The 22,744-nt window shown below is 40.6% G+C and overlaps 2 protein-coding genes across 5 annotated transcripts; one reads left to right on the top strand and one right to left on the bottom strand.

Annotated features, from left to right (window-relative positions):
• Positions 1–2,969: 2,969 nt before the first annotated feature.
• On the top strand, positions 2,970–13,348 carry rnf185 (ring finger protein 185). 4 transcript variants are annotated; one of them, XM_082539701.1, is made up of 7 exons: positions 2,970–3,330; positions 8,723–8,991; positions 10,571–10,589; positions 10,717–10,829; positions 10,919–10,973; positions 12,003–12,120; positions 12,201–13,348. In XM_082539701.1, exons 2-7 carry the CDS (start codon positions 8,828–8,830, stop codon positions 12,299–12,301), a joined length of 570 nt encoding a protein of 189 aa, XP_082395827.1. In that variant the 5' UTR covers positions 2,970–3,330; positions 8,723–8,827; the 3' UTR covers positions 12,302–13,348. The 4 variants fall into 4 exon arrangements, with proteins under 4 accessions (XP_082395827.1, XP_082395826.1, XP_082395825.1 ...); XM_082539699.1 differs by lacking the exon at positions 2,970–3,330 and adding an exon at positions 8,338–8,486; XM_082539702.1 differs by lacking the exon at positions 2,970–3,330 and adding an exon at positions 8,356–8,486 and having other exon boundaries at positions 12,204–13,348.
• Positions 13,107–16,740, bottom strand: LOC309710339 (uncharacterized protein). The gene is made up of 2 exons (XM_082539698.1): positions 16,470–16,740; positions 13,107–14,246 (listed from the first exon to the last, which is right to left on the bottom strand). The coding sequence occupies exons 1-2, from the start codon at positions 16,597–16,599 to the stop codon at positions 13,534–13,536; spliced, it is 843 nt and encodes a 280-aa protein (XP_082395824.1). The 5' UTR covers positions 16,600–16,740; the 3' UTR covers positions 13,107–13,533.
• Between the last annotated feature and the right edge of the window lie 6,004 nt (positions 16,741–22,744).

Below are 22,744 nucleotides of genomic sequence, written 5' to 3' on the forward strand. Positions count from 1 at the left end.
ACTGAAATTTGTTCCCTGTAATTCCAATACGCTTGGATTTCTGTTGCAGCTTGGTTTCTTGTTTCTGGCCATCCATCCAGAACTGTCTCTGTAAGTTTAGTCAGTGTCATATCATTCCTTGTTTCCTTTCTGAATTCCTTTAGTTTTGCACTTGTCACAGGTAAGTTGGAAATTACCATGTGCACCTGGTCTTCTATCTCATTATCAGATGAGCTGGTCACTGGCAAATATGCTCTGGATAATGTGTCTGCGATGTACATTTCACTTCCTGGCTTGTACTGTACTTGTACCTGATATTTTTGCAGTCTCATTAGGAGTCTCTGTATTCTTGCTGGAGCACTGCTCAACGGCTTTTTCATTATCACTTCTAGTGGTTTGTGATCTGACTCCACGTTCACTTCTCTGCCATACACATACTGATGGAAACGCTCTGCACCAAACACAATTGCCAACATCTCCTTTTCTATTTGTGCATAACGCTGTTCAGTCTCTGTTAATGAGCGTGATGCATAAGCAACTGGCTTGCCATCTTGTAGTAAGACAGCACCGAGTCCACTTTTAGAAGCATCGACAGATAGTGTTACTGGAAGCTGTACATCATAGTATCTGAGCACAGGAGCTTCAGTAAGAATTGTTTTCAATTTGTTGAATGCGTGCTGATGCTCACCTTCCCACTGCCATGCAGCATCATCTCTGGTAAGGCCGCGTAATGGCGCTGTGTGTTGTGACATGTTTGGAATGAACTTTGCTAGGTATGTCACCATACCCAGAAATCGCTCCACATCTTTTTTGCACTCTGGTGTAGGCATTTTCTTTACTGCCTCTATCTTGCTCTGATCTGGTTTCAAACCATCTGCCGAGAAGATGTGGCCAAGGTATTTAATTTCCTCCAGGCCTACCTTGCATTTGTCTTTGTTCAGCTTAAAATTTTTTGCTCTTGCTCTCTCCAGCACTTGCCTCAGTCTGTCGTCATGCTGTACTTTAGTCTCTCCCCAGATCAAAAGGTCGTCTATGTATGTCTCGACGCCATCAATCCCCTCAAACAGCTGCCTCACCGTCCTGTGGAATACTTCTGGAGCTGAATTAATTCCAAAAGGCAGGCGAAGGAATCTGTAACGACCAAAAGGTGTGTTGAATGTACAGAGACGAGAGCTGGCTTCATCCAATTTAAGTTGCCAAAATCCTGAGCTTGCGTCCAGCACAGTGAAGTATTTGGCCTTTGCCAGTCGGCTCGTTATCTCTTCAACTGTTGGCAACTGGTAGTGCTCTCTCATGACTGCTGTATTGAGATCACGTGGATCTAGGCAGACTCTCAGTCGTCCAGTAGCCTTTTCCACAACGACGATTGGATTTACCCACTGGGTAGGCTCTTCAATTTTTGTAATCACCTCCATTTTTTCCATTCTGTCCAGTTCTACTTTGAGTTTTTCTCTCAAAGTGACGGGGATTTTTCTCGGTGGATGAACTTTTGGTGCCACACTATCATTAATTTGAATGGTGTGTTCTCCCTCAAGGCAACCTATCCCCTCAAACACATCAGCAAATTCTTTGAAGATGTCCATTTCATCACTTTTATTCAGTGCCATCACTCTCTTGATGAGTCCCATTTCTTCACATGTTTGAATTCCCAGAATTGGCTTGGTTTCTGATTTTACGACAATGAACTCCAAAGCAAAACTTTTCTTTTTGTATTTCACTGCCCAAGTGCACTTTCCTTTAACTGCTATTTTGTCTCCGGTGTATGTTGACAACCTGACATTTGTGGGTCTAAGCATTTGCTTATTTCCTATTCTTCGTAGTAGACTGTAGGGAACCACATTGGCTTGTGCACCAGTATCAAGTTTGAATTTCACAGGTTTGTGGCCAACTTTTATTTCTACAGTCCATTCATCTGTTCGTGTCTGTGTTTTTGCATTTACAGCTCCAATGAACAGACTTGCCTGCTGATCCGTAGCTTCATCGGCGACAGTGTGCACTTTTCTCGATCTACACATTCTGGCAAAGTGATTCATTTTCCCGCAGTTCTTGCACTGTTTGCCATAAGCAGGGCATTGGCGTAATGCATGCTTAGTTCCACATCGTTTGCAATTAAACGTGCTTGCTTGGTCTTTGTCGTTCAGTTTCATCTTACTTTGTCTGTCTTTTTTGCATGTCTGCTTATGTCTCACTGCATCTACGTCTTTACTTTCATGTGCAGAGACTTGAGCATTTTGATCCTCCTCATGCATTTGCTTGATTTGAGCTTTTGTGGTCTCAGCTGCAATGCAAAGCTGAACTACTTTTTCGAGAGTAATATCATCTTCTCTTAACAGCCTTTCTCTCATTGCATCCGATGTAATTCCACACACTACCCGATCTCTGATGAGGGATTCTTGCAGTTGTCCAAATTCACATGACTTGGCCCTTAGCTTTAGCTCCGTGATGTACTGGCTAATTGGCATATCCCCTTGCACACACGTGAAAAACTTGTACCTTTCATAGGTTATGTTCTTCTTTGGGCTACAGTATTCCTCAAATTTCTCCATTATTTTCGTCAGCTTATGCTCATCACCATTTTCCGCAAACGTGAAGGTATTATACACTTCAACCGCTTCCTCTCCAGCAACGTGAAGAAATAGTGAAGACTGTACCTTGGGTGGCTTGCTAGCACCTCCTGTAGCCGCGAGATACAGCTCGAACCGTTGCCGAAACCGTCTCCAATTTTCCGAGAGGTTCCCTTGCAGCAAATCAAGTCCAGCTGGCGGCTTAAGCCCTTCCATGTGTGCGACACTCTTCTATAGCCTTATCAGTTCACTTCTGACACCATGTTACGATATTACTTCAGGGAGCAGACATGACACCGTCTTAGGTTTTAGCCATCACTTTTTTATTATCTCCACACCACCCTCCGGTGGCTTCCACATGAACTGCACCTTAAACAACAACTGTTCACTCATATCATGACAGAAAAGACTTGATATTTTACCCCAAATATAAAATTTAACATGCATATTATATAGAGATTGAAAATGTGACGTCATTCACGGGTAGAACCGCAAAGGATTCTGGGAACTCGTGGCAAGCGGTACTAGCGCACGCAAGCTTTCAATTAAAATCAGTTATACAGCGATAAAAAGAAACACAAAAATGTCAAGAAGCCGTTGTATTATTAACTGCAATAGCCGGTCGCATGACAGCCACGGGAAGCCGACGGGTAAAGAGATCGGTTGTTATCGGATTACCTCGTTGAAGAGAAATTGTTCAAGCCATGTTTCCGAAGTAACAAAGAGGCGACTGGATTGCAGCCATTCAAAGACCAAATATAACGTCCCAGAACACTCCAGCTCACAGGTTAGTCTGCTCCAAGCATTTACACGAAGGTCAGTGTTTTTTAGTAGTTAATACGTCATTTTCATAACATAATTGGTGATATAGGTTACAAGCAAGTCTGGCGCTGAACAGAAATTGTCGCGCTATGCTCCTTTATTTATTGTGCATAAATAGTGAATTGTCCTGACACAATATTGCGTTTCTCCTCTGTTATTATGGTACATTGACAAAAACATACTTTTATTCACAGGATAAAACGGGTTTTTTTGTATCACTAATTGCCCAGTACGATTACAGCATACAGTATTATTGTCACTGCTACATTTCTGTGATGGGTACCAGAAATTATTTCCACTACTAATTAATTACCGTTGAGCTCAAAGGTCCTAATAATAAACGGTTAACGAATGTGTATTTATGAAGACGATTTGTGAGACTGGTAAACTTATGATACGTACGATGGTCTTTCGTTCTACACGGTACATTTCAAGGTCCTGTACCCATCCGTCGGTAAACTGTACCTGGGCTTGTTGCAGTGACCGGAAGTTACTAAACTTCATGAGTGTGTGCACTCACTCCAAGAACCGTATGATTATAAATATGCATATAAATATGCTAGGATGAGATAGCTGACTTCATCTAACTAGCAAATGTTGTCCAGGCTACGTTGGTGATACAGTTTTTTTTAATGTGTATGATATTTTTGTCATGCGATTTTAAAGCCGGTCCTACAACCGCATCCAAGAATAACATGCAGCTTATCTCAGAACTGTCGGTGAAAATTATTCTTGGAGCTAGGTTTAATTGAGCTGCATTTTAAAGAGGTGCAATTTCACAATTTGTGTATATTTTCTAAGTTCACTATTTTGTCATGTGTTGAGAAAAACACAGATTTTAAAATTACATGGTCTAATATTTACATTTAGCATAACTGCAACATGCTTTTTTCATATTTTTTTTAAAGATTCGAAAGGACTTGAAATTCAAAGTTTCAGACTTGTGACTTTACTTGGACTTTTACACCAGTGACTTGAGACTCGACTCTGACTTGCCTGACATTACTTGAGACTTGACTTGAGACTTGAGGATAAAGACTTGAGACTTACTTGAGACTTGCAAAACAATGACTTGGTCCCACCTCTGCTTCTATGCAAAAAAAACAAAAACAAAATTGAACAACTAGGACTCAGTTCCGTTTTTGAATTTTTAATATGAACCTGTTATGCTTTTCCCCATTTTCTGTCATATATACACTGCTACAGTAGGGTGGACTTTTATATTAAACATGTCCGGAGTTTCAAATAAAAAGTTCTCTGTGACATCACCAGGGTACACATTCCTGATAATGGCTTGTTTCAGGAAGTAGATGCATTGAGGCAATGCTCTTTAAAAAAAAACAAAAAAAAAACAGCATGATGATTTTTGACCTGCGAGTCACGTAAAGCTACTCCAGCAGACTCCAAGAGTAAAACTGTGGAGTTGTAAATTTTTCTCTTTTTAGGGTGCACGCTTAGGATTCCATACTTTTACGGAGCCCGTCTGACTGGTTTTATCACTGCACATCACACGCTGGACCGCTTAAACATGTGGGCTCGTACACATCTCAGTGGGACTCCAACGCAGCCGCCTCTGTGAAAAGCCTCCAAATTAATCAAAACGGCAATCGGACGGCATGTCGGGTCTTCATGTAACAGCCCAATAAAGCTAGTGAGTGCAGATGATGTTGAACGTCGCTGTGTTCTGCAAAGGCGCTTTTCAAAATTGTGTGCACGTAAGTCAGAGAAATAGAAAGCGGGTGTGAGGGAGAGAGAAGCTGAGACACTGAGATAAAGCGAAGCAGTCAGGATTTGTCAAGTGTATAAAACCACAATCTGGTGTGTTTTGGCTGCAGCGGATCTCAGCTGCAGAGCTTTTTTAGGTGCGTTATTGTAGCAGGAAGTGCATGGGCGTATTTGCAGGCTCTGTGTCTATGTGCAGCTTACTCAAATGGATCACAAGGATGACTTATTTAAAGAGAATTAAGAATAACCTCATTAGTTATGCCTGTATTTTTCTGTAGCTGGAGGGTCAAATGTTTAAATAATAAACAGGATTCAAAAAGTACAATTAGGGATAATTTTATTACAGACTTTTAAAGAAGCATTTGTAAATATAAGTCGCATTTGAAACTACTGGACCCCCTTTCTTTGGTTCAAGCCACTTTGCTTAATCAACAGGTCAGTGCGTTTAGAGTGCAGAGGGTATAAACAGCTTTTAGCTTTCATCCATACCTCCATCACACCTTTCAAAATAAAAAAAACTCCACCTGTACAAAGCAATTTCCAAAATAAGGCTCATCTCTGTACCAACAACCCAAAACAGTGCTTATATTGTGCGTTTACGTGACAGGCTAAAAGATACAGTATACACGGTTAGAGGATCGCAGACTAATAAAAACAGCCTGGTGTAACACTGCTACAGAGGGTTGAAAGGTGGTGGGCTCGTCATCATTGCCGCAGGAAAGTGAGGTGTTGACGCTGGACTATTTCTCTTCTTGGCAGCAGGGAGCCAAACCGGGCCCAGCACAAAGCGTGAGCGCTCCATTTAATTGCTGGCTCTGACTGCCTCCTGCTGGTCATCTTGTTGCTTGAGACGATAGTCAGCAAGGGCTGCCTTGATGGCATCTTCGGCAAGCACTGAACAGGAAATAATTGGAGGTTAAATGTGCACATGTGCAGAGAAGTTTGGAAAAAAGAAAAAGAAGAGCCTTGACGTATTAAAAGAAAACTTACTGGAGCAGTGAAGCTTAACAGGAGGAAGACTGAGCTCCTTGGCGATGTCTGTGTTCTTTATCTTCAAAGCTTCGTCCACCTGAAAATAAAAGCCCACACACAGCCATGAGCGGAGCAGAACACGCTAAATATTTAATAGATTAAACATTCAAAGGAGCTGAGATGCAGGTCTGTAATGTGTTCACTCACAGATTTGCCTTTCACCCACTCGGTGGCCAGAGAGCTTGAGGCGATGGCAGAACCACAGCCAAAAGTTTTGAACCTGGCATTCACAATCTTCCCCAGGTCATCCACCTCAATCTGAGAAAAGTTTTGACTGTTACTCATGTGACCAAAAAAAAAACAAACCAAAAAAAAAAAAAAACCCCAAACAATCCTAATCTCTCCCATTCTTTAAAATGTATCCCTACTAAACTAACAAAAATAAACGCCTTTAAGTCACACACACTTCGTAACAAACATACCTGAAGCTTCATTACATCCCCACAGGCCGGGGCACCCACCAAACCAGTTCCAACATTCTTGGAGTTTTTGTCCAGCGAGCCCACATTTCTGGGGTTCTCATAATGATCCACCACCTTCAGACAACAGAGAGGGGAAAAGGAGCATCAGGCCAAATGCACTCTTCCTGTTGCTGTCAGAATTCAACAATCACATATTTTCAGGAAGGAAATGCCATCTATATTCAGATACAATGGTAAAAAGAATGTGTACAAGTCTTGGCATCCTTGTTACACAACTACAACTTGACTCACTTGCATAACTGACACTGGCATGAGCAGATTAGGACTGGATTTCATGGTCTACACAGTGCAAACTCTGTCCTTCAGCCCTCCTACTCTATTTCTTGCTGAGTCACTCTGACCAAGACAGTGTGAAGTGGCCGAGCATCGCAAAACCTTTTGCATTTTTCATCAGAAATTAAAGGTTTAAAGCCAGATTCCTCAGCTGATGGCTAAAACATGACCTCTTATCCAAGAAATAATTTTAATAAAAGGCATATAATGTCTAAACCTCCACAATCACCCAAAAACATCCAGCTAAACATAAATACATCACAGTTATGGCTGCCATGACCCGGTTAACCTGCTGTTGCATCAGTACACCTTCACAGGTATCACATAACATTTACCTGACTCTAGCACAACATACTGCCACCCTTTAAAGCGCATCAATCGGATATGGTTCAAACTGTGGCAGTGGACAGCTGGTTGCAGATTAGTGACGTTATTCCAGCCTTCAGTAAGCTAAATAGCTACAATGAAACAATACATTTGTTCATTTTAACGGGCTAGCATCATGGAGGTGAAGGGTTTGAGATAACCAGCGTAAAGGCAGTCTGATGTAACTTGAAACATTTGTGCAGCCAGCTAAATATAAGCCACCGTCCTATGGTTGTCAACAAAATGCCCGAGCAGAAAGATCTTACAGAGTCGTGGTTGCCCGTGTTTAGTAGATCAGTTAGCTGATATACTCCAGGATGCTTTCAGTAGGAGTAAACATGAACCAACAAGCAGCTGCGACGCTGTAAGCCGAGCTCCCCGTTAAAGAGAAGCTACAGACTGGACCACTTACCTTCTTGTGATAGCAACACTGAGTGATGAACTCGGGAGCGGAGAGCCTCCTAGTGAGGAAAGCCAGAGGACTGAGACACTTGTTCGCCACGGTGCTCGCCATGTTGATCCAATGTCGCAGTTAAGAAAGCTCGCAGCTCAAGAGAATGGAACTACACGTCACTGACAGGAGGAGGAGCTACAATAATCACATCTGCGCATGTCTGGTTTATGCAATTTACAAAAAACGCTCTTTTGATAATACAATACAATTAGACTTTCATTTGTTTATTTTTTTTCTCTTTGTATTTTAATTGATCAAATTATCTCTCTTTACGAGTCTTTATCAAGCATTTAGTAGAGGTGGGTAGATTAAGCCAAATATGGAGTGCCACAGGATTCATACTTTAGTTTATTTCTGTCCTCTAAGGTTCATCAAAAAAGAAACATGCCTGTGCAATCGCTGCTCCACTCATGCAGTCACTTTGACATTAACTAATTATAAAAATAAAGTGTTATTGGTCGTCTTGGCTGTTAGGTTTGCTAACTGATTAACAATAGACTATATTCAGACATTCAAATAATATATTCAGCCCACTGAATTGTGTATATGGGGATTTTAAATATCACGTTACTTTAGACCTCTGACCTCTTCTTCACAGTTAAATGAGACCAAACTTTCACAAAATGTCCTTCATCTTTAAAGCTCTGCTTAAAAGTGGTGGAACCTTTTGTCAGGTTCACCTGAAAGGCCTAACTGAGGGCCACAAAATCCCACGGATTCAGTCTTAGCCACGCCCCCTCCAGGGATCTACTACCGGTTAAGTGGCGTTGCTGAAAGTGTGATGCAAAGGTCTGTAAGGCTATTTTCTAGACTCCTCACAACAAATTATGAGTGTCACTCACCATCCAATCATTTCCTGAGTGACACCGTTTAACATCTGTCGCTCAGCTGTTGGTTAATCTCTGTGAAACTGTCGTTTTGTGCTTAGTTTTCCTTGTTTGCTAACGTTAGCGTAAATGTTCGACATGGACGTTTCTTCCAGCAGGGTATTTTTGTTTGTTTTCACTCCTTTCTCCTCTCGTTAGCCCCACTTCCTGGCCACTGGACCTCTTTATGTGTATGTATTGAGACCCCGGGTGCCATTGTAGTCACCCCAGCTACTTGTTTAGAGGATTTAAGCTGTGTGACAAATGGCCAACGCTGCTCCTCCGACTCCGGGCGTTGAAAACGCAAGTCCCGGATCTAGTAGCTCGGCTGCCGCTGACAGTGGCAACCAGGACAGCACCTTTGAATGTAACATATGCCTGGACACCGCCAAGGACGCCGTGATTAGTTTATGTGGACACCTCTTCTGGTAAGAAGTGTGCTGCTGTCTGTGACACATGTTTATATTTTTAATTGTGAGCCACAGGTGAGTCGGGGACACATCAGCATAGCTCCTAAAGACCAATATCGGTTTGTAACTGGCAGACATGACGAGATCGTTTCCAAGCATGCATAACTTATCACATCATACTTGGCAAACACTGAACGGAAATGCTAAGTTTTGGTAGAAGTTAATAGTAGTAGTTAATGTTGCCTGTTTATTAGTAAATTGTGAGGCAGGTCCTACAAAATTTCAGATGTGCAGTGTGACATCCAACATGTAAACAGGGATGGTTTGAGTTCACCTCCACTTCTGAGCCTCTGCGAATGTAATACAGGCCAACCTCGGTCCACACAGAATAGCCAAGGGGTGTGCTATAAAGTGAAGTGTCTCAGATGTGGCTCGATCACTTTGGTAACTTACGCTGAACACACAACCTGGTTCATAACAGGTTATATTCAGAGTTTTGCTTTAAATAAGTATCACATTTGCCCTAATTGTGGTCCTTCACCTTACTAACACTGTCAAATGAAGCAAACCATGCATCATGCATTCAGTTGGTGAAACGTGCTTTGATTCTTAGTTCTGATTAGTTGCCAAGCCTGTTTTAGAAAATTCATCAGTGTATTTGTGGGCTATTAAGTGGCTTTACAGTGTGTGAAGTTTCTCTCTGATATGAGACGGGGAGGAGGCACAAACCGAGCCCTGGGGGTTCACAAGCTCGTGCACTCCCACGAATATTAGGACGGTTGAGCCAGGGTTGGCCGTTGTTATGAAATCTGTGCAAAATCAAATATGCATGGTGAACTCCTGAAAAACAAGAACAGTCAGAAGGACATTTTATTTGTAAGCTCTTTATCACAGAGAATATTAAATCAGTCAAATATACTTCCCTTTGATTAGGCCACAAACTGAGTGATTACCAGATCTTCTTCATGAGGCTTTGTGACACTGACCTGACCTGACAACACCAAGGGCTCTGAAAGCAATGTGCAGCTGTCCTGTCACAAATAAGCAGCAGCTCCAGGAGTGCTAAAAGAAATAAATCAACTTGTGAATTCACAACAACTCTGTCATCTGACACTTTTGCAGCTCCAGCGTTCCTTTCTGCAGTTTTATTATGTTTGATATATCTTTATTCCTGTAGTATACACAGTGTACCTGTTGTGTACACAGACAGCTGGAGACCTGCTGGTTGAGTAGTCGTTCCTGTTATACTACTTTGAAGCCACCTGGAATGCCTGTGTAGTTGGTGCACTGGGGTGTAAATTCTCACTGGATGAGTCTTTTGTGTTCACAAAAAATACCCAAGCATGCAAGATGAACTTTACATTACTAGGATCCAAGCAAACCCCAGCAGACTTACAGACACAGAAAGCATAATCCCGGCCTAAAGCAAAGAAAGCCTGACCCTGTAGAACATGCTTTGTAGTACACCCCTTCTGGGCAAAATTAAGTTAAATTTTCAAATTTAAGTTCCTGCTTTGTGACTCATAGGTGCTCAAGGACATTTAATATCTAACTAATCAAGCTTCTCCCATCTTCATTTGCATCGCCTCCTGATTAGCTGGCCTTGTTTGCATCAGGTAAGCTGAAACCGTTGTTTCCTCTTGTTTTTGCACTCCACCAGAAGCAGCACATCGTTACAGATAAAGGAAGCGATTAGCTTCTTCACTTTTTTTTTTTTTTTTTTTTTTTTTTTAAATTTTGTAGTGGCTGGAGACTCGACCCAACAGACAAGTGTGTCCAGTATGCAAAGCTGGTATCAGCCGAGATAAAGTAATCCCCATATATGGGCGCGGAAGTACAGGTCAACAGGATCCAAGGTGGGTAAAATTGGTGACTGTGATAATTAGATAGTATTAAATATTAGTGATTTGGAGTCATTTTGGGTAATTCTGGTTATGTTTTACAGAGAAAAAACACCCCCACGACCACAAGGACAAAGGCCCGAGCCAGAAAACCGTGGGGTAAGTACTATAGATCAGTATACAGGGCTCTAGAGTGCGACCAAAGTGTACTTCAAGAACAGTTTCCCATCTCAAATCTCTGTTTTCTGCATTATTCATTCGCTTATTATTACCCGCCAGTCTACTGTTGTTTACAGCGCTGTCGGCTGCTGTCTGTCAAGAAAGCCTAATTTCTGCTGTTCAATACTGAAGAAGTTTAGACTTTTTAAAATTGTGCAAAATTGCAGAATATTTTTAAGGTTATCTGCTATAAAAAGCCAGGCCAGGAAAATCTTCATGTTTTTCTGTGTTTTATTCTCAGTTACTTTGACACAAAGGCATCTGCAGTGATGCTTACACACCACACAGAAAAGATCAAAAGAACGATTGATAACCTTTTTGTTAAGTTAAGGCCTGATCCGTCTGAAATTCATAGCCAGTGCTCTGACACGGAGCCATCAATCTCTGAACTCTGAAAAAGCACAGTGTACCCAGGAAACACATATGCTGCGATAAATGCACTGCCCAAGTGTCCCCTCTCCCCCCCTCTGCCTTTCAGCAGCAGGCAGGAGAAAACAGGTAAAACTTTAGTGTTAAGCGATGCAGTTGAAAAATTTGGGTGTGCCTAAGAAAAAAAGTTAGGTGCACCAGTGCAACCGTGGCAAAAAGTTAGTCTAGAGCCCTGGTATATTTTTATTATCATCCTGAAGTATGCCAAATTTTAAGCTCTTTTTAAAAAAGAATTTAGACATAGTGTAGTGTTTTATAGCCCTGTAAGCTGCCCAGCAATATTATGAATTCATGATGAAACCATTGCATACAGTGATGTAGGTTTGCTGTATCCATTAACAGACTGACATTCCCCACCGGGATCTGTTGGATAATAAGTGTGGAGAGCCAGTGCATCTCCAGAGAATGATATCATTTGGCACTTGCTGTTGCGTCACGTCTCACTTGCTGTACATTAAACTGTACCTCAGATATTGCAAAGACACGTCTGCTCATTAAGGCAACTCAGACTTTCGTAACTTTTGATGATACGTATTACAGGGTTTTCAGGGATTTGGCTTTGGAGATGGAGGCTTCCAAATGTCGTTTGGGATCGGTGCCTTTCCGTTTGGTATTTTTGCAACAGCTTTTAACATCAATGATGGAAGACCTCCTCCAGGTATTTGTTTGTCACACATCACTATGACCGCTCCAAGCATTTAGCATGTCAAATAACCTCCTGTAAAACAATTTCCCAAGCAGCGGCTCCGGGGACACCGCAGCACACGGACGAGCAGTTTCTGTCTCGACTCTTCCTCTTTGTGGCTCTCGTGATCATGTTTTGGCTGCTAATTGCATAAAACTCAAGAGATCTGACACATCTGTGATTCTGCTTTCATACTTCTCCCCCCCCCCCCTCTTGCAATAAATGTGATTATACATAAACAAATGACACATAACTGAACTTTTGTCATTTTCATGCTATAAATAATAAAAAGCAAAATGATCCTACTTATAAAAGCAGTTCAAAGTTTTATACAAACATTCTTTAGGGACTGATGAGTGAAATGTACAGTGTTTAAATTTATTGAAGTGTATGTTGTTATTGTTGCCATCTAAATCTAAAGATCTCCAGATTATTTGGAATTGTATTTAATTTTTTTTCCTGGGTCTGGTCACTGAAACAAGGTCAACCTCAGTGCTGATCATTTGTTGCAAAAAAAGTTTTCAGAAACCCCAAAGTTTCATCACACAATTAGTGGTTTAGTCTTGCTAGTGATGGCGACATAGTGTATGGGTCTACAGCCAGAAAGAGAAAACAGAACTTTATTCTGCATGGAAGGCATGCTGGGAAAAGACAAGAAAAAACAGTTTGCCAAACAGGACTTTTGGCTTGATGCACTTTGCAGTTAAAGTTATTTGGCTACAGTAACAATGAGCATGTCCTTTGGGACATACTTTGGGGATCCAGTGATTATTTTAACTGAGTTTTGCAACATAACAAAATTACTTAAATGTAATCTGAAGCTGTTGAACTGTGTGTCGACCTTTACAGATGGTAGTGACCTTAAAAAAAACAAATCTGTCCAGGAACTGCTCGAAATGAAATTACCCGATCAGAGCATAAATCCCACTAAATAGCTGAGGGTGACTTCAAACGGACACTTTTTCAGAATACAAGAATCTTTATTTTAGATTTAAAAAGAAGCATGTAAGCAGAAAGAGTCATTCATTAAACAGTGTTCACCTACGCATTTATTCTCATCAGTTTACTGTATGCAATTGTAATTACATGTAAAATACTGTAATTATTAGAGTAAAAATTAAGACTGACTAAGAAACAGCTTTTTCGAAATATGTTTGAAATCTATTGATAAAGTTATGTAAATAAAGATTAACTGTCTGTTTATGGTGTAAATCTAATGACCTCATTGCCTCTAAGTCTTTATTGCCTAATAAATACACTAATCAGGGGGAAACAAACTACTTCACATAAAAAATTTCTTCAATATCTACCACTTTTACTAATTCTGTGGCAGAAGTTTATATAAAAGAAATACAATAAAGTATTTTTTTAAAAGTTTAAATGTAATCAGTGCTGTGTTTCTGTCTCCACCTTCTTTTCTTGAGACGCTGAATGTGTAACGTTGAACTCTGCCTCGTACATAATCTGCTGGATCTTTATTTTCGTCTCGCACCTCTTCTGTGGAGCGAGTCTCTTCATAGCGGGAACAAAGCTCAGCAGGAACAGTTCATCCTCGTCCCGCGGCTTAGTGGGAAAAGAGGGGACATTGTCTTTGACCAACCATTTTGTCGGCATGGGCGTACTTTGGGAGGAAGGTGCAGACGGCGGCTCTTGGGCCGGTTTCCGTTTCTGTCCAGTAACGCCAGTGACAGGCGAGACCTGTGGGGGTGATGGTATCTTGGCCAGAACAGCCAGCTGAGCCACCTGTGTGTCCTGAGTCGCTGGAGGAAGCTGCGTTACAAATGTCACCTGTGGTTTGAGGTCGGGCAGACTCGCGGGGACCTTTACAGCACTCTGTGGTGTTTTGATTGCCTCTGACAAAGCGGTTTCTCCATCCACGTTGCTAGAGTCTTCAGGGTTGTCGTGGTCCTCATCATTGTTGGCAGAGATTTCCTGCAGTCCACTTCTTGACCCAGTGAACGGCGCAATGAAGTTCATAAGTTGTCTGTATTTCCATTTGCTTTGAACGTTTTCTCCCTGCTTCTTGCTTTTAAGCTCCATTCGGACCTCCTTCAGGTACCTGTCTCTCATGTTCTTCCATCTTCTTTTGCAATCCTCGGCTTGAAAAGTAGAACATCAGAACGTAAGAAGCAAGAAGCCACAGGATCATTTCTTAATGAGCAATAATAAATATTCAGAAGAGTAAAACAATGGTCTTTTGAAATGAACTGCTCATTGCTGTCCATTTTAGAAATATTTAAAAACTGAATACAACATCTGTCAAAACAACAACTAAAACCTTTAATTGTATTGACGTGTAATACAGTGTTTCTGTTTAAAACTGGGGGCTGTGTGGGCTTAATGTTGTCAAACTTTTTATTCACATGCTCCTAAATCTGTTTGCATTGCAGGTCTATTCTTAGCTGCAAATGTGGGTGAAATGCTCGCGTTTACATCGTTTAGCCCATCTGCGTGCTACAAAGCCGTGCCTTAATATCTGTCGAGAATTTTTTTTATAATTAAATTATCTGAAATGATGCAGACCTACTGTATTGAACTGATTTTTTTCCCCTCATCTCTAGAGTAAAGCCTACCACTGCTGACTTGATCAGTCAAGTCATTTTGCATCGAGGGGCACATACAGCCCACTTTGATCTTAAGTGGCCCAGTAAAACTATTTTTTGTCAGTGTAAAGACATTTAATTGCACATTTAATCCTTAAGATATCTTACTATGAAATAAAGAAGTGTCATTTCAACACCACATTTCAGTTTTTCAACATGATAAATGTGTATATATAAAAAAAAAAGTTTTGGCAGTTTTTCGCAATTGATGAAAATTTTGTTTTAACCAACATTTTTATAGTAGACAGTAAAAAACAGGACCTTTTCTGTCATATATAATTCATTATCTGCTTTAATGTAGCATGAATGGCTGTTGGCAGTTTGCCTTGTAATCGGAAGGTTGCCAGTTCGAGCCCCGGCTTGGACAGTCTCGGTCGTTGTGTCCTTGGGCAAGACACTTCACCCGTAGCCTACTGGTGGTGGTCAGAGGGCCCGGTGGCGCCAGTGTCCGGCAGCCTCGCCTCTGTCAGTGCGCCCCAGGGTGGCTGTGGCTACAATGTAGCTTACCATCACCAGTGTGTGAATGTGTGTGTGAATGGGTGGATGACTGGATATGTAAAGCGCTTTGGGGTCCTTAGGGACTAGTAAAGCGCTATATAAATACAGGCCATTTACCATGTAACATTGCTCAGGTGATACCAAGGGGCTCAAAGTGCGCCAAGAAAACATCTCCCACCTAATTACAGCACCATCAGCCTGAAGTGTTGGTACAAGGTGGCATGGATCCATACTTTCATGTCTGTACCTAACAACACTGGTGAGTGTGTGTTTTTATACTAGACCAGAGTTTTACCTGGCCCAGAAATGGCCTTTTTAGGTGGTTTGTTGTTTTTGTTTGTTTGTTTGTTTTTATATCCATGCTTAGTTGTGCTTTTATTTAAGACAGTGAACCTGAAGTAACATATTTACAGCCATTTAATAAACAAAAGGAATTATATTTATCTCATGCGGTTTAGTCTAGGGGAGGGCCAAATTTCTCACCAGGCACTCCAGGTTAACTCTTTGCCTCTTATTTCTTTCTTCTTCCTTTTTAAATTTTGTATTCTTTACTTTTGAGTGACTTTCCATGTCTGTCACTTTGCTACTGGAACACCTGAATTTGCCCAATGAGGGAGAATAAAGGACGTTTCTTTTCTTTTTTTAGAATTTTTCTTTATAAAGAAAAGTGACGCGCTTTGACGATACTTTCATCTCTTTGTACAATTTTTATTTGTGCTCCTTTTTCCTTGCAAAGTCTGGAGGTCATGAGTTCACCCCTTGGCCGCGAAGCAGTGCACCTGCTTGTATTTGAGGCTGGGGGCTCTCCCTGCCCACGAGCTTTCGAAAGAGGCACGCGGCTCTACGACTCCGTACCGGAGCGCAAATATCTTCTTTCCTCCGCCGCGCGGTGCTGAGCACGCGGCGGGGAGCGCGGAGGAGCGGGACCGTGCGGTTCGGTGCAGCGCGGCCTGCGCACCTCGGGCCCACGACGGCGGCGTGCGAGCGAGCCGCTACCGCTAGCACGGTGCGCGCGACTGCATCCACACCGCAGGTCAGCCGTGCAGAGAAACACAAAAACCATTACAGATGCCCCCAGGTCAGTGTGAGAAACAGCCGCAGCTCTCAGAAAAGCGCAGTTAACATTTCGCGTCCTTTCAGCCCTCCGCGCCGAAAACAGCTGAACAAATAATAACTGCCATTAAAGTTGTAGCGAACAGAAAAAACAAGCGGCACACTCACTCGGAAGTCCCAGCTCCATGCTGATGCTTCTCCAGGAATTTGTCCGACTTTCTGTGCAGCGGTAATTCGGCAGTGTAACGTTGTAAAGCTCCGGGTAATTACATACAGCCAATATTAACTTATCGTCCATTTTGCCCCAGCGTCGTCTGTGCTGCGCGGACGCGGAAGCGGCAGTCTTCTCCCGCCTTTTCCGCCCAGCAGCTGCTGCTAGCGCGTGTTATCGTGAGTGGCGGGCCGCCTGCCGCGCCGTGCCGTGCCGCTCTGCTGTCAACACTGCAGGCTTCCGCCACACGGGGGCGCACGTCACCTGTCAGCCCTGAACTATTGAGCGGGGAAGCTTTAATATGTATGCTTAATAATAACAATAATAAATTTCAAAAAATGTGTCTTTCTTTTTGAAACCTCTTTTTAAATATAAACTTTTATCAGAAAGTCTGTTATTTGAATTTTTTTATGATTATTGAATCAGAATCAGAAAGGGTTTTATTGCCAAATGTTGAGTGGGTTTACAACATTAGGAAATTGCTGCGGTGCTTCAGTGCAAACATACTGTTATAAATACTGTTATAAATTAAGCTTAAATAGACATGAAAATAAAAATGAGAATAAGAATTAAAAGTGCTAAGTAGACAGATAGATATATACATGATATATACATGAGTGCAGGTGGTGATCAGTGCCAAACATGGAATGATGCAGTGAACACAGCGTAGGGTCATGTGTTAGTGGTGGGAACATTGTACAGCTTTAATGTCTTGTGACATAGGATGCTTTGAAGGGAGCCATTGAGTTTTCTTCCTGTTAGAGATGTTACAGAATAGTAGCTGTTGCAGTTTACCAGTGTCATCTTTGTCACATTTCTTTATTTTCATATATATTGTTTCAAATATTTTTATTGAGAGCAAGTATCATGATTGTAGTTTTTACAAATTGACATAACATAGCTTATGCTCCTTTTTTTCTCTAAACTAACAAGGCAAATAATTAAACAACACCAACAACAAAAAAAAAAAAAAAAAAAAAACCCGCAGTCACCCATAAGGGGTCCCAATACCCCGGCTGTCGGCAAAAGGGAAGAGAAACAAGTAAACAAAGTTTTATATTTTCCCAAGGTATATAAGTAAAGGGTGCCAGATTAATTCAAAATCTTTTACATTGTCATTCATACTATATCTTATTTTTTCAAGGTGAAGAGTGTTTATAAGTTCAGTAAGCCACATTTTTAATACAGGAGTCTCATTGCCTTTCCAAAGCTGCAGGATCAATTTCTTTGCAATAATCAAAGCATATGCCATAAACCTTTTTTGAGAGTGTTGTAAATTTTGTGTTTCGTTGGAAATCCCAAAGATGATTACTGTCGGATTTGGTTCAATCTTACTTTTAAAAATATTAGACATATAAGTAAAAATATCATACCAAAAACCCTGAAGCCTTGGACATAGTGCAAAACAATGTAACAGATTTCCATAGTGTATCTTGCATTTTTCACAGAGGGGGGAACACTCTGGATACATTTTGTGAAGTTTTTCCCTTGAATAGTGTAGTCTGTGTATAATTTTGTACTGAATTAAACAGTGACGGGAATTAATAAAAGGCGTATTTATGTTGTGTAAGGCCTCCTGCCAGAAATCTTCTGATAGGAGAGTCCCAAAATCTTTTTCCCACTCCTCTTTGATTGAAGTAGTTGAAGGTATACTCATCTCCTGTATTGAATTATAAAATAATGAAATTCTCTGTTCAAACCCCCTTCCATCACTAAGACATCTGTCCAAAGGATCGGACGATATGTTTTCAAATTGTGGCAGGTATGTACGGATATAGTCTCTTAGTTGAAGATATCTAAAAAAATGACTGTGAGGCAATCCAAATCTATCTTTTAAATGTTGGAATGACATAAAAGTATCATTTAGGTATAAATCTTTTAATTTACAAATTCCCAATTCCTGCCATATATTGAAAGCTCCGTCTACACATGATGGAAGGAAAGAGGGGTTAGCTGTAATGGATGTACACATTGATAGTTTTTTCAATTTGAAGTGCTTAATTATTTGTCTCCAAATTTGTACGGTATTATAAATCACTGGGTTCGAATTGTAATATGAGTTTGTCAAAAGAATAGGAGAGAGTAGTATTCCACCAACACAGTAAGGAAGGCAATCCTCCCGCTCCATCTGTAAGCCGTTAGGGAGTATTGCTGTGTCATCCAATAGAAGGGAAATTATTCTTAAATTTGATGCCCAGTAGTAGTACATAAAGTTAGGTAGTGTAAGTCCACCAAGGGATCTATGTTTGCATAGGTGGTCTTTTTTTATTCTATGTGTTTTATAATTCCATATAAATGGCATAATGATGGCGTCCATCTTTTTAAAAAACGATTTGGGCAAGAAAATTGGGATGTTTTGAACCAGATACAAATACTGCGGGAGGAATACCATTCTTATTGAATTCACTCTCCCTATTAAAGAAATAGGAAGTGTCCTCCAGTACTGAATGTTATTTTTAAGTTTCTCCAGTAAGGGAAGAAAATTCTCTTTCATTAGGGAGCTGTATTTTTTTGGTATTGTAATGCCCAAGTAAGTGATTTTTTCATAGGTTATTTTAAATGGGAGAGATGTAAGCCATTGTTTATTCTCTAATTTAATGGGCAGTATTTCGCTTTTTCCCCAGTTAATCTTGTAGCCTGCGAAAGTACTGAATTTATCAATCACGGAGAGAATTGCTGGGAGGGATATTAATGGTTTTGTTATGTATAATAATATGTCGTCAGCATAGAGCGATATAGAATTAGAAGTGTATGTTGTATCATAACCGTGTATATCCATATGGGTTCGAATTGTCTGTGCTAAGGGTTCCAAAGCCAGGGCAAATAATAATGGACTAAGAGCGCATCCTTGTCTTGTACCTCTGCTGAGTTTAAACTGAGTTGATAATGTCTGATTTGTAAGAATTCTGGCTGTGGGATTATTATAAAGTAGTTTTATCCAAGAGATGAAATCTTGTCCCAGTTGAAATTTTTCTAGGACTGCAAAGAGGTAGGACCACTCCACATGATCGAATGCCTTTTCGGCATCCAAGCTAAGTATAAGTAGGTCCTGTTGTACCTTGGGGGAATAGATTATATTAAATAGACGTCGAAGATTATTAAAAGAACTCCTGTTTGGAATGAAACCTGTTTGGTCTGAATGCACCAATTTATCTATTACTGTATTAAGTCTACTCGCTAGTATTTTAGCCAGAATTTTTTGATCAGAATTTAATAGAGAAATAGGTCTATATGATCCCACTTCCTCCGGTGCTTTGCCTTTTTTTGGAAGTACTATAATAGTTGCTTCATTCAATGTTGGAGGTAGGGTGCTCATTTTGTATGCATGGTTATATAATTTAAATAGATATGGACTTAATTTGATCTTAAAGTATTTATAAAACTCATTCCCTAACCCATCAGGGCCTGGACTCTTGTTGTTTTTTAGTAATCCGATAGATTTTGTAATTTCTTCAATTGTGATCTTAGCGTTCAAAATATTGGCATTTGTCTGGTCTAACACAGGAAGATCACATTTATCTAAAAAATTCCTGCATTTCATTAGGCCCTGCAGTGGGATGAGAAGTATAGAGGGATTCATAAAACTGTCTAAAGTTATCGTTAATATCTTTGTGTGATGTGACCAGATTTCCGTTACTTGTTCTGATTTTATGAATCGCTCTATCATTTTCTAGTTTCTTTAGTTGTCTGGCTAGCAACTTATGGGGTTTATCCCCAAATTCAAAATAGTTCTGTCTCACAAAAGTGAAAGTTCTATTAATATTAATAGATAATATTTGGTTTAGTTTATATTTTAGTGCACAAATAATATTATACTTATCTAAAGAAGGAGCCATTGCATTATTGACGTCCAGTTCGTGGATTCTTTTTTCTAAATTTAGCTGTTCTAATTTATTCCTTTTGTTCCGTGACGCTTGATATGATATTATAAACCCCCTGATATAAGCTTTAAACGTTTCCCATAGTATATCTGGAGAGGTCTCAGCATTATCGTTTATATCAAAGAATAAAGACATCTGAGAGTTTATATATTGTTTAAATTCTAAATCGTTCAGTAATTGTGGGTCAAATCTCCAATTTCTGTATGTTTTAATGGGGTTACTAAGTGCAAAGGAGCAAGTAACGGGGCAGTGATCAGAGATAATAATATTATGATAGGTTGCATTTCGAATTAGGGGGAGCATTTTTCCATCCACCAAAAAATAATCAATCCTTGAATAACTATTGTGTACGTGGGAGTGGAAAGAATACTCTCTGCCTGATGGATTTAAAATTCTCCACGCATCACAGATATTCATATTCTTCATATATGTTTTAATAAAATTACTGCTTTTACACGGTGTGATTTTTTTGGACAAGGATTTATCCAAATATGGGTCTAATACTAGGTTAAAGTCACCTCCAATTATTAAATTACTGTTGGGTATATCCGGAATTAAGCTGAAGACCTTTCTATAGAATTCTGGATCGTCATGGTTGGGCCCATAGACATTCAGTAGAATAATTGGAGTAGTATGCAGCTCCCCAGTCACTAATACATATCTCCCATTCTTATCAACTATAGTGGAGTTATGTTTGAACGGGGTATCTTTCTTGATTAAGATAGCTACCCCTCTAGTTTTGGCGGAAAGTGTTGAGTAGTACACCTGATTTATCCATCTACATTTAAGTTTATTGTGAGCCGCATTTTTCAAGTGAGTTTCTTGTAAAAAAATAATATCCACGTTAAGAGATTTCAAGTACGATAAAACTTTGCCTCTTTTAACAGGTTCATTTACACCCTTTACATTCCAAGTACAAAAAGTTAAATCCACATTTTTTACCTTTCCATTATCTTGCATTTGTATACTTTAGGGCGGCTTAATTCTCGTATTTTCCATATTCGTACAGTCGAGATATGGGTCCCAACCCTCACCCCCCACCCCCCTACCCGTGTGTAACCGTGACAAAAAAAAAAAAAAAAAAAACGTAAGCAATGCATCCCCTTCCGTGTATCCCAAAAAAAAAAAAAAAATTCGAGGGGATGCTATAACAAAAACTAAGCTTACCAAAATATTCTATCTCAAAACTTCCGGTTAGATCATGAGAGGGTGAAGACGCGTGTGCCACAGCTCCTGCACCTGATTTTACGAAATTTCGACAAATATCAAAGTAATACATCTTCTTCCCACAAAGCAACATAGGGATTGTGAAGAGTGCATTCTTCTCCAAATGCCTCCAAAAAAACTAAATCCGAAGCTAGTGGCGACAGAAACGACCGAATTTGATGTGGCCTCAACTGAAAATGACGGCGCCAAAGCTGGCACGCCAGTTAACTCCGCACTCGAGGAATATACACAAGGTAACAAACAAGTACTCTCTGCGATTACTTCCTTGGATAATAAGATAACTCAAATGAAAAAAGACGTTTGCGACACCCTACGTGGGGAAATCGCAACGCTAAGGGCTGAAAATAATGAAGCCATCACAGCTCTAAAAACGGTAATGGAAAATTACAATGCACAGCTGAAAGATCTATCAGAATCAGCGACAATCACTTCTAACTCCGTGGTGAAACTAGAAGAAAAAGTCAAACAACTTTCTAATAAAGTGGAACAACTGTCCGAAAAATGCACTGATCTGGAAGGGCGTTCAAAGAGGAAAAATATAAGGATAGCCGGAGTACCTGAAGGTAGAGAAAAAGGTCAACGTCCTAGAGACTTTGCGGCAAGGCTACTACGAGACCTACTAGACCTGGACGAAACCCCACTGGTGGACCGTGCACACAGAGCCCTACGAGTGACCCCAGAAGAAGAGGCCCCGCCACGACACTTGATTGTGAGGATACACTATTGCCATACTATGGAAGAAATACTTCGAAGAATCTCCACCAGGAAAAATCTGAAGCTCGGAGATATCCGCGTTCAGATTTTCCGCGACCTACCCCAGGCGGTGGTAAAACGACGTGCATCGTTTACTCCAGCAAGAAACCTGCTTCGAGACCAACCCGGAGTTAAATATGGACTTCTATACCCGGCTAAACTTAGGGTGACACATAATGGTACGGAACTGGTCTTTATAGATCCCAACGAAGCACTTCGCTACGCACAAGAAAAATTTGGATCTCAATAAGGACGGCATAAGGTAGATAAACCAGAGCTCTGCATCTGGCCCAATGACACGTACTTACTTTGATATAAAAAATCATCATTTGCCCAGGAGCTATGGACAAAGGAAGTTTTTATTTTCATAT

Source organism: Aulonocara stuartgranti (genome assembly GCF_965226115.1).
Source record: "Aulonocara stuartgranti genome assembly, chromosome: 7".
NCBI classification, from domain to species: Eukaryota; Metazoa; Chordata; class Actinopteri; order Cichliformes; family Cichlidae; genus Aulonocara; species Aulonocara stuartgranti.